Source organism: Pangasianodon hypophthalmus, chromosome 10, assembly GCF_027358585.1.
Source record: "Pangasianodon hypophthalmus isolate fPanHyp1 chromosome 10, fPanHyp1.pri, whole genome shotgun sequence".
Classification (NCBI taxonomy): domain Eukaryota; kingdom Metazoa; phylum Chordata; class Actinopteri; order Siluriformes; family Pangasiidae; genus Pangasianodon; species Pangasianodon hypophthalmus.
Window position 1 is genome coordinate 11640745 of NC_069719.1, and position 12533 is coordinate 11653277.

At 35.7% G+C, this 12533-nt stretch overlaps 1 protein-coding gene across 1 annotated transcript; it reads right to left on the reverse strand.

Annotated features, from left to right (window-relative positions):
* Nucleotides 1–4143: 4143 nt before the first annotated feature.
* Nucleotides 4144–11655, reverse strand: LOC128319116 (protein TUNAR-like). Its single transcript, XM_053237344.1, has 2 exons — nt 10913–11655; nt 4144–6782 (listed from the first exon to the last, which is right to left on the reverse strand). The coding sequence occupies exons 1-2, from the start codon at nt 10982–10984 to the stop codon at nt 6597–6599; spliced, it is 258 nt and encodes an 85-aa protein (XP_053093319.1). The 5' UTR covers nt 10985–11655; the 3' UTR covers nt 4144–6596.
* Between the last annotated feature and the right edge of the window lie 878 nt (nt 11656–12533).

Consider the following 12533-nt stretch of genomic DNA (forward strand, 5'->3'; position numbering starts at 1 on the left):
ATCTGTGGAATCAGCCTAAATTGTGTTTTGTGGACATCTGCATAATGGCTCTGGGAGAGGATGTTTTAAGTACAGATATGAATAGAAACGTGTATTTGCATTTTGATAGTTAGGTGCTTAATTACAAGAAGCAGCTTACTTAGCTAAGCTGTGAATGAGAACTGAAGTACAGAGAAAAAGCTTTGAAACTCTAATTGCTCATCAGATGGAATAAACAAGCAGATTTGTATTGTTTTTTTGACATGACATATGGTTTTAAGAAACTCCACAGCAAATGTTTGCCATTCTTATAGTGGATAAGCCAACTATACTACCTAATTATATATTACAGTCTGAGTGGGGAAAAAAACAACAACAAAAACCTACTTCAAACTGCTGAGAAGATTCACAACAACCTTTTCATTATCTGCAATTTTCATAAACTGTGCAATATACAACACAACTACACACACATGTTCATTTCAACAATAGGGAGTCAGTCAGTGAAATAAAAAGCAGTCTAGCAGGCCAGAAAAAATACTAAAAGTAATATTTTTTAATAAGTGCTGCACTGACTGTGAGAAGTTGAATTTATCTGGTGTTTTAGCTAAAGCTCAATAAAACGCTGATAGGTCTCTATAGAGGAAGAAGGAAAATTTCTTACAAGCTTAAGTTCAATTTTTTTTCTTGCTGTTTTATTCATTTTGAGCAAACCAGATTTGACTTAACAATTCATATAATCCCATAATCGTTAAGGTTAATAACTTAAATTTCTTTTGTCTATTTGATGTATAGCCTATTCTTATGAATCTAAATTCCAATGGACAGCAATTGATGTTAAAAAATTGAAGAAATGAGAAAATGAATGCGTCTGTGTAGATAAGCACCCTGTGATGGAATGGCTTCACATTTAAGGTGCATTCCACATGGGGCCCAGTGTTCCCATGATAGGCTCCCATTCCATCATTACCCTAACCAGGATAAATCTGTTACTGAAGATGAATGAATGAGTTTAGTTAAATTAATACTTAATAATTAATGCTTTGGCAAAAAACAATACAAAACAAAACAAACATACAAACAAAAAAACAAATTTACACAATTTTTTCCCCTACAGATGTAGTCAATTGCTGCAGTAGTTTAGCACTGGATTTTAAAGTGTTAAGATAGTTGAGGATTCTTTGCTTCCTAAAGGGTTTATCCTTTCTGATAGGGAAACCCTCCTTTGTATGTCTTTACACAGAATCTGTAAGAGTTCCCCCAGAGTGACAACACCAAGAGCCTTTAAGAGTGCAAAGGCTAACCATGTGATGTTGAAAAAGAAGTCTTAAAATAGAACTTCTGTAACTCCCATGTCCTGAGCGGCATGCCACCAGCATTTCGCCTGAATTCTGATCACTGGCCACTCAATAGCCCAATACCCTGTGTGTGTTCTGATTGACTTTTATGCTGATATTATAGGTTTTGATGATGTTCCCTTTGTTAATTTGTTCTGGTGTTCATTAAATGTGCATGTATTTATTGCTTACTACAGATTCTGAGGAGGATTGATAAAATTTAATCTAGACTTGAATGCAAAAAAGTTGCATGTCTGTATTTTGTTTTATCGGTTATGTTTTATTATTACTTTAATCATTTTCTAGATAGACTTGATGAGGCTGAGGTTACAGATCTACTGCAGTGCCTTTCACCTACCTTCCTCAGAATTAACAGGTGCAACACCCCATCATCATGCACTAGTTACTTTAATCACTAGCCACCCTGTCTCCATGTCTTTTTCATTACTACATACCACATTCATAAACACAGTACTGTGCAAAAGTCATTCTGTTTTCTTAATACAGTTGTCTTAGATGTTTATAGATGTTTATTTTATGACTTCTGCATTATTGGGTCAATAAATTTCCAAACATTACTTTTCCAACAAATAATTAACAGAAAAATGTTGGTATGTCAGTGAAGAAAGTAGCACATTCTTTACACATACTTCACATTCACACATCTAGTAAATAATAGACTAACTGCAAAAACAAGCAAGTGTGACTGTCAAAGTCTCCAGAACAACTGGCAGATTCTCCAAGATGCTTAGAGAATCTTACCAGCCAGATTCCTTAAAACTGTACAAAGTATGCCTGAGCCTACTGATGCATGCAAGGCAAAGAGTTTATACTGCTCTTCATAGTAGATTCACATGCCTATACTTTCTATATATTGTAAACTATATTTAAAATGATACTCATTACTCCAACATGTGAAGCCCGAATAAACACAAATACAGTTTGTTTGTGATTACAGCCCACCTTGGCTTGCCCCTAATGACACTGTTGTACATACAAGCATTAGTTTTCTTGATTAAATCAAAATGTACTGCTTATGGAACAGAACCTAAAGTGGTGTGGATTGGATGGAAAGTTGCTTGGATGTGTAGCTCCTTGTGTTTGGTGGTGAATTCTAGGTTCTAGATGCTGGATATTTCGGTACTGGCTCCCAGAACATCTGAAAACACCGTCTGAAACACTATTTATCAGCTTTCTAGGGCAGCCTGGCTCATATGGCTATTATTGTCTAAGCCTCCATTTTCAGATGGCATACCTTATGCTACAAACTATTGCTATAGGTGGTAATGGGGTGGCTGAGGTGTAAGGTGTGAGGATGAGGTGTAATCATTGTCGTATTTATGGTGAAATGTTTACTTTCATGAGTTTTTGAAGGTATCTTTGCTTTACAGCACTTCTTTACATGTGCCCAAGACTTTTGTGCAGTATTGCACATACTCGGGAATTTCACTATGCACTGCCCACCTTCACCAGTATCTCCTGTCATACAGATACAGCACAATAGTAATTTTATTCCTAACACTAAACAATTGCTATACTGTTAGTTATGGTGGTTTTACTTATCATCACCACTCCACACACTATACTGCTGATTACTGTATGTTCCACAATGTTTCAAAGGTTATAACAGATGTGTTTTGTGATATGCTGTATTTAATTCTTTGTTCTGTACACTATTTATTATATTGTTCTCACTGTAAACATTCTTGAGCAGCATCTATTTATTGTCTTGTACATTGTTGTCCATTTTGCACAGATACTCTTTCTGATTTTGCACTACATGTTGTCCAGTGTTTCACTGTTGTCACTTTCTGCAATGTTGCACCAAGTCCTTGGAGAACTCTATTTCGTTCTACTGTATACTGCTTTATGGCGAGAATGACAAAATATCTCTCTAATCTAATCTCTAACTTCATGTTAGCGAACACTCGAGCAGTGTGTTGTTTAACACTAATTTTAATTAGGCTTAAAGTTGTTCTGCAAAACTTAAAGAACCTGAATAACAAAAAGCCTAAAGAGTATCTTGAAGTGGTTGATTATCATTTGTCAAGTTTGTCATCAGGGCGTCATTTGGCGAAGTGCATAGCATTGCTGTCTCACAGCTCCAGGGTCCATATCAAGCTCAGGTTACTGTGTGGAGTTTCGCATATTCTCCCTGTGCTTGCACCAGTTTCCTTCCACTGTCTAAAAACATGTAGGTAGGCAGATTGGCTGTGCTGAATTGCCCCTATGTGTAAATTAGTGTGTGAATGTATGTGAATGGTGCTCTGCGATGGACTGGTGGAATTCACCATCTAGGGTGACTTCTCCTGCTTTGCGCTCAGTGTTACTGCGATTGGCTCCGGATCCACTCGGGCCCTGGTCAGGATACAGCGGTTGCTGAAGATAAATGAATGAACGAATGAATGAATGAATGAATGAAACTGATAATGAATTCTTAATTATTTACACTGACAGATATACGAGAAGGCCAACACTGCACAATGGATGGTGGGTTCATATTTGTTTTTTCTATGCACTGAACCGATGCTAAGCATCTGCATACTCCAGTAAAACTGACTGAATGCCCGCTCCTGGGCTCAACTGAATTTATTCAGCTGGGAATCTTCAAATAACATTGTTTGTTTGGTTCACTGCCTAATCTCTGAAATTCACATACAAGAGTTAAGCTGTTTTTAGTATGCCATTTTCCCCATCTCTCTCCATCTCTCTGTGTCATTTTGTCCAAACAGGATTATTCCACTTGGCCACAGATAGTGGGGAATTCTAATCAAGTCCAAAATTATTTTGACACATGTGACCTAAATGATAAGAGAAAAGAGAATTATGTAGTTTCTGCTCCATTGTTGTTACTGCTTTACCATGAATACATTTTTCTATACTTAATTTCATATCAGACAGAAATATGACTTTATGCATGTATATAGTATATAGAAAGTCTCATTCATATCAGCATACCTTGGTTTAACGTCATGGCTATAATCAGACCTATTTTTAATAAAAGAAATGAGAAACATTCATAGCATTTATAATTGAAGAATGACTACATATATTTTTTTTTACTAAAATGTAGTTGAGTTTTAATGTTACATAAACAGATACACCAACAGGTATATCAATCAGATAATTTGATTGTCTCCTTTCACAGGAAACATGTGAAATTAGAAGTTTGAACTCATGAATATGAAAGAGTACATAGTCTGAATTTTTAAATCTAAATTGAAACATGAATGCCAAATGAGAGTATGATCTTTTTGCACTTTAAAGGACAGACAATTGTGTGCTGAATAAGTATTTTTATAAAAATTCTGAAATATACCTACAAGTTTTTAAATTTGAAAAATTTACAAAGTACAATGTGTTTTTGTTGTTTTTAAAATGCTGTACTGCTATTTGTAACGCTACATTGGTAAATTAACCTAACACTACAAACACCTATATGTGGATTAATCAGTGGAATGAGCTATAACTGAATAAATATCTAATAAAGCTGATAGATTTTGGAGACAAGTAAATGAGCAGGTGTTCTGAATGTCTTACGAAATGCAGGCACTTCATTAAGTGACAAAAGAGTTTCATATAAGAAGAAAATGCATACATAATGTATATACACCAATCAGCCATAACATTAAAACCACCTGCCTAATAGTGTGTAGGTCCCCCTTGTGCCATCAAAACAGCTCTGACCCATTGAGGCATGGACTCTGAAGGTGTGCTGTGGTATCTGGCACCAAGACGTTAGCAGCAGATCCTTTAAGTCCTGTAAGTTGTGAGGTGGGATCTTCATTGATCGGACGTGTTTGTCCAGCACATCCCTCAGATGCTTGATTGGATTGAGATCTGGAGAATTTGGCGGCCAAGTCAAGACCATGAACTCTTTGTCATGTTCCTCAAACCATTCCTGAACAATTTTTGCCGGCTTTTCTTCTTCACATAATGTGTCCTGGTGCTATCTCTTCTACAGGTAAGCGATGTACACCCATTGACAGGTGCCATTGTAACGAGATAATCAATGTTATTCATGTCAACTGTTAGTGGTTTTAATGTTATGGCTGATTGGTGTACATTATATTTATTAATATATAGCATTGTGCTTTTGTTATCTATGCTTGTTTCACAATAATACTATATATTAACTGGTCTTAATTTAATCTTATTTCGATTACACATTTGTATGGAGAAGAGGTTTTTGGATGAAATTCTTTAACTTTCATTCAAATGTTTTATTTGCCACAGTTCTGTGGAAATATGTTTTAAGTTAAGAATTAATTTAAAGCAAGATTACTTTCTTGGGAAAAGGTATGCCTTGCCAAGGAAAACAAGATAAACTTCTGTCTGCATAAGAAATGGTTGTGATGCAGACATAGATATGGAAACTGATGTTTGTCATTTAAGGCAATATATACTATATTATATACCTTGAAGGATATTGCACAGTTAGGTAGAGTAACACAAAATAATGCATTTTGCCAGGTCTTCATAGTTAAAAATCAATAGTGCATTTCAGTGTTCACACACATTACTTCATCCTACTTGGGTTATCCCTGTCCTACAGAAACTTTGTCAAATAAATCTATTAAATATAATATAACACATGAATATACATGAATAAATCTGCTGAAAATGTAGTTGAATTCAGTTGTAGAACTGAGCTTCAGTTCAGAACACTGGACTTTTTCAATGTCAAACTTGAGCTACTGCAAGATATCATTATCATAAACATATCGTTATAAATGGTATTGCAAATATCCTGAACTGATTCTTTTTTAAACTTTCATTATAACACTACAAAGTGACAGGATTTAATCAAGGTTAACAAAATACTTGTTAAAAAAAACAACAACAACCAAGCCAGTTAGTGTAAAACTTGCAAATTCCTGAAAAGGAGTGCATGAAAAAGTCCTGTACATCAGCTCACTTTAAGTTTTCAGTAATGTCATATCAATTTTCTCATAAACATTTTATAAACTGTATATACATAGAAATTCCCGTATCCACTCTGGCATGCAAGCATTTAATTGCTGATCACAGACTGGAGAAAGTAGTAAATTTTTACAAATAATAAAGTTCTCATCGATGTCCTCTGATGCAGACAGTAAGGGAATTGCTGCCCCACAGTCGTCTCCGGAGCCTCTGGGGGAGACTAACGTTGTATTGTCCGTACAGTCGGAGATGTCTGTGATCTTTCTGGCAGTCAGTAATGTGAGTTTCCAGACTGAACATTTTGGCATGAAACATTATGAAGTTCTGTATTGCTGCTCCTCACAGCAGTACTGTAGTTTACAGTGTTGTGTAGATGTACACAAAGATGATAACAACCAAGTTGAGGATAGTCCCAATAATGCCTAGCATGGCCAAAATGGTTTCCTCCTTGCTTTCCTTGTCTTGAATTCCTTTTTCCTCATCACCGTGAGAAGTGTTTACCATTTTCTCTGAAGTAGTCTGCAGTTGCCTTCTCAGACAGACCTGTTAAAGAAGAAACATACAAACTGAGCATCAGTGAATCATGTCAGAAGTGCTGAAGGCAGAACCCACTGATAATGTCACACTTAAAAAAATAGTCAAAATTTGTCCAAAAAAAGAACAATTCTCATGTTAATACACACACACAGTAAAGGTTAATTACTTTCTCCAGGACCATTTCTGAGTGGTGATGCTTTACATTAAGATTCTCTTAACTGACATTATTTAACACACAGGTAAGATAAACAAAAAGCATCAATACACGATAAGTAACAACACCTATCAACATATCAACACCTGCATTAACCAACATTTATCCCCTCCATGAGTAACATTAAGTCCACAATGACCAACCTGAACCAATAACTGGCAAAATTCAGAACTGACCTTGAAACCAGAGTTCAGTAAGATATCAACATTTAAAAACATGCTGTAATTTATATGTACTGATTTTTATGGATTTCTTATGGTAATGCATTGAATATTAGTCAACAATCAATCAATAGAGGTGTTATATAACTTGTTGACATTACTTATGCTGAAGTGTATAGTTTGTGTTAGTATGTTAACTAATGCAGTAAATAATGTAGGCTGAATGTCAGTTTATGTTACAACATAACTAACAATTGTGCTTAGCATGATGCCTATTATTAACTGCTTTATCATCATCCTATAATTTGGTGCATTGTAACATGACTAAGTCCTCTCAGGTGATATGACTATAACTGTTTTTGCTTTAACATCTAATGATGTGTGATTGATTTGGGTTTTTTGGACAGGTAATGAAATGAAATAAAATAAAATAGAGAGTAACTTTATGCTGTAAATATAGCACAATGCAGCAAGGCATAACTTATTTCCAATTTCATTATGCAGGTTTCATAACTGGTACTGGGAATTTATTATCTATTTCATTTTTATAGTTGGTGCTGCACAGAAACAGCTATTATTTTTTCCATAAATAAATTGTAAAAAGACCAATTTAATCAGTATCAGAAATCAGTTAAATACTGCTTCTGCTCAGCTGTTTCATGCATGCTGCTCAGGTTTTCTTCAGGCTTTTACAGGTTGATGATTTATTCAAGGCCAAGAAAAAGATTTTTCATCAAAAATATATTAATTTCCTTCGTCCACTGAATAATATATACTCAGTGGCTGAATATGTTTTGGAACCAAAGAAAATATATATAATATGCATGCACTGTTATTTTGTCAGTTCTTGCGGGTAAACAGTTTACAATTTTTAAAGTGATTACTTCCATACATTCATTTAGAAAACAGTCCTTGGCAACCTGGAATGTGTGGATATAATATTTTGCTGGTGGATAAACCCTATTATCCTTTCAAATGGATAGTTGATTAGAGACCTTGGACACTGAGACTGTTTGCATGAATATGTCCTTACTGTAACCTTGCTGCCCTTTGATTTTCTCAGCAGCTTACTGGAGGAATTATTTTATATTAGAATTGTGACTGATACAGAAAGTTGTGTGCTGAAAACAAGAATGTCTCCTGCCCACTCAGTTCACTGTGTCTTTTCAGTAAAAGTGAAAACATGGAGAAGCTAAGTATAATCACTGTCTTGTACTACTATCCTACAGAATAACACTTTCAGAATAATTCAAATGAATTGCTTATGTTCATAATCTGTATGTTAACAAACATATCTTCTGAATTCCAACCATACTTTAGGTAAAATCTTCAGAAACAGCGCAAATGTTCAGGAGCTCTTTCCCCCAGATTTTCCATAACAGCATATTTACCATTCACTTTGCATTCCATGTGTCATCCATCAAAGTGTCAATTCAAAATCTTGAATTCTTAACTATAATTAGCACACACTGATTGCCAAGGCTCATTTGCAAATGCAGCACTGGTGCAGTTTAATTGATGCCTTGATTAATCTATGGTGGGATTTTGCAATGTTTGTTAACCACATCCTACAGCTTTGGATCAGTTACTGGAATTGTCTGTAAAAACATGTTGTCTTTTAACACCATAAACATTAATAATACAAATGGTTATGAGACACGTCACCTTTTTGTATTTCAGTAATGTGACAACAAGCTGATCTGTGCTTTTCAGTAGCTGTTTTGATTATAATATTGTTGGTAGGCAACTTTGGAGTAATAATGTCATAATCAAAACAAAGTATTTATTTATTAACTAGCCAGACATTCATTTTATTGGGAAATAGTTGTTTTGATAGCTTTTTGAATAGTCCTTGTATTTATTTATCATCTTGTATTGTATTTATTTATCATCAAGCAAGTGGAGAGTTTTTCCACCTGTGATCTATAGCACTATCCCCTAGGGCAATTCTGAGATGATGAACTGGGCTGCAGATTTCTAGAATACCAGTCTTTTGTCAGATAGGTACTGAATCATCTTTCCCTAATATTGTACATACTATATAATCAAAAATAAAAAATTTAAAATAGTTGACAAACTCCCTACTTGGCTTGGTAATTTGACTATAATACAAAAAAGCATACCACTTCTGTACTAAAACATGTTTTGCACTGTTGACCACATCAATAATTAATATCTGGCTCTCACTAGTGCAAGCTGTGAACTACAAATGAACTAGCACATTATGACAAAACCATCTAGCAAAGCTTCAGACAAGTGAAGTTATAATAAAGCACTGTTTGTATCATCCATGACAGGCTTAATATATAGAACAGAAATAATAAAAAAGAAGCTGCAAGCCTGTGCTAAATCATGTTTCTGGAACAAGCGTAGAGAAGAACCATTTACAGTTGTGGTTAACATTTATGCTAATGTACTTATTTCACTTCTTATTTCCATGTGTCAGGAAATCTTGTATTTCCTTTTCAATAAGAATCAACTGAGAAACAGAAATAAAAAAACTGAATGATTTTCTAGATCAGATACTTGGAATCTTGGGAAACTGTACAAAAAATGATACTGATCAGGACAACACTATATGGACAGAAAATGTTGAAAAAAGACATAGTTCAGGCAAGAACAACACTCTTTCCTCCTCTCCACCTTACAAATTTCTCAGCATGTTTACCTTGGATAAATGGTATGAAATCTGACTGAAGATTATCATTATTTTTATTATAATGTTTTGTGACTGTCCTAAAAGCCAGTGCTTATTTTAGCTAAGGCACATAAAAATTTATTTGGTAACTTGTTTGAAAAATGTATTTACTTTTTTAATACATTTGTAAACAGTGATGATGAATAACAATCATAGAATGTTTCACAAAGAAAGAAAGAAAGAAAGAAAGAAAGAAAAAACATATACATGTATATGTAAAAAACTTTGACAAAAGTCACAGTTTAGAATAAACTTAATTTCCCAACCTTTAAGAGTGGTTTGACATGCTTCAAGAGAGGTTGAACCTGTAAAGCAATTCCTTATAAAGAGGAACAGAACTTTGCACCAAACCTATCACAGCTGGAAAATACTGGGGGCAAAAAGAAAGATGGAGAAAATGACAAACCTGGAAAAAACAGTTTACACATAGGCGGAATGGATTTCTTGGAGCACTGATGTGTAACATTTTTTGCCACTTGGATATTTCTGAGCAGGACAATAAGCTGCTCTGACAGGAAAAGTTGTTCTCAGCATTGGTTTTAAATGGAGTGAAAATAACACCCAGTATACTTAGGCGTGCATGCATGTATGTCACACACTCACACACATGCACACAAAAGCTCGCACAGTATTCTGCAGTTACAAGAATCTATTTGTATGGAGACCTTAGAAAAGTTTTCTGCTATATAAAAATTCAGTATAATAATAGATTTCAGATCATTGTAATTTACATCCACTGTATACAGAACTAAATGTGCAATACTGCGGTAGCAATTTTCATTTGCTCATATTTCACAGCTTCATCATTTCAACTGAATGGGCAACAGTAATATCGCATCAGTCAAATGAAACCTGTTCTATTTTGTTTTATTTATATATTATTTAGAGTTATATATACTTTATATTGATTTGTGTTTTACACAATATGATCTCCAACTAGATGAGTGACACAAGCTACATTTAGCTCCGAGTCATCACTTTGGCTTGATTGCACTTGTTCTGTAATGTGCAGGCATGGAGTCCCCAGGCTAAACATGTCGTGACAGAAGGCATTCACGCTTACCTTGCACGGCATCAGGAGGAACATAGCACTGGGCATGCTGGGGGGGATTGCCTTCTTGGACTGTGAAGACATCCCAGGCAACTAGAACACAAGTTAACTCCACTCATTCTGTATCTGTGAAGAGGTTCCAGTGTGAAAGATGTGTCCACTTTCAGGGTCCCTGTGTTTGTTTGCTCCCCAAGGCAGATCTGTAATTTCCTGCCCTGTTTCATTTCACTTGTCCCTGTGTTTAGCTGTCATCAGTTTCTTTAGCACAGCTCGTGTCCTTCTCCACATCATTTCTTCTTCTTCTTCTTGTGAGATAAATCTGAGTTAAAGATAATTAAAAGAGAGCGAAGGAGTGGAAAGGATGCTCAGAATGATCTCTCTTTTAATCTGTTCTGTCTCCATTAACAAGTCAGAGAAAGTTTTTTCTTTCCTCCACAGCACCGACACATTGTGAAAACTTCAATCCAAATTGCTTTCCTCTGGCAGAGAGTTTCAGATGGCATTCAATGTCTGCGACTTCAGCATCAAAACTAAGAGACTAGTTCATTCACTTTGTGAAGCAGAGAAGAAAAGGATGAAGAGAGTAAAGAAGAGTGACAGAGTAAATCGCCCTCCTGCGTGATGTGCCGTGAGCTGTGTGAAGAGTGTGTGTTGTTGAGGGAAGTGTAGCTCCACCACTGATGCTCCTGCTGCTCCACTCCAAAGGCAGCCGGCATCCCCAGCTCCCTCTGCTGTGCATATCAATGCAGCCTGGGGTTGCCTGGCAACGGGCGCAGGAGAGCCAGGGAAAATCCGGGGAAACGAAGTGTGTGTGACAGCGGGGTGTGTGACGAGGGGGAGGGTCTCCTAAATTGCTCTTCCTGAATTTCCCTATTCCCTCAGAATTATCTCAGCCACCAGGACAAGCCAGCCATTAGTGGACAGCTTAATTGGAATAAAACGAAGCGCCACTGGAGCTGGAACTCCTGTCTACGACCATCAAGTCTAAGTGAGGCTGGAGGTTAAACTGGATATAATGAGTCCAATTTTATATGAGGTTTTAGCAACCTTATCTTCAGCACAATTCATTTTCTTTCAAATGGAGAGAACAGGGTTTGTTCTGAAGGAACATTTTACTTAAGGAAAGCCTATCTCAGGCTTTTAAACTGGATCAGCACAGCATGTTTCATCCTTTCAAAACAATAAAAATTCAGATGTTTTCTCCCATTTAAATGTTATTCACTTAAACTGTGCTGCAGTACTGAAAGCGGAACTTATGAAAGAGCTGATTTTTATATTCTGTCTCTATTTAGTATGTATAAAAGGGGTTGAGTGCCTATATCAGTGTTCAACAAATAAATATGTAAATATCATTAAAAAAAGTTGAATATCTTTTCTCCAAGAATTGATCAAAAGACAAGGCAGGAAAAATCTGGCACTAACTGAAGATGGAAGCCAGCACAATAATAATACATACATGCGCGCACACACAAAACTCACCAAACCCCTCCTACAAAGATATTTCCTTTCCCAGAAATCTTTGTGTTTACTTAATTTCCACTCTAGTTAAATGCTAAGACTTTAGAGCAACATAAATGGATATTTTTGATTAATGCTGTCTACACATATCAAATTGAGGTTTCTGCCCCATAAA

Bases quoted from the DNA above. Each gene is read 5' to 3' on its own strand.
- LOC128319116 (XM_053237344.1), bottom strand. From the start codon at position 10,984: ATGTCTTCACAGTCCAAGAAGGCAATCCCCCCCAGCATGCCCAGTGCT. The intron at 6,783-10,912 runs GTAAGCGTGAAT...CTTCTTTAACAG, and splicing joins TCCTCCTGATGCCGTGCAAG to GTCTGTCTGAGAAGGCAACT.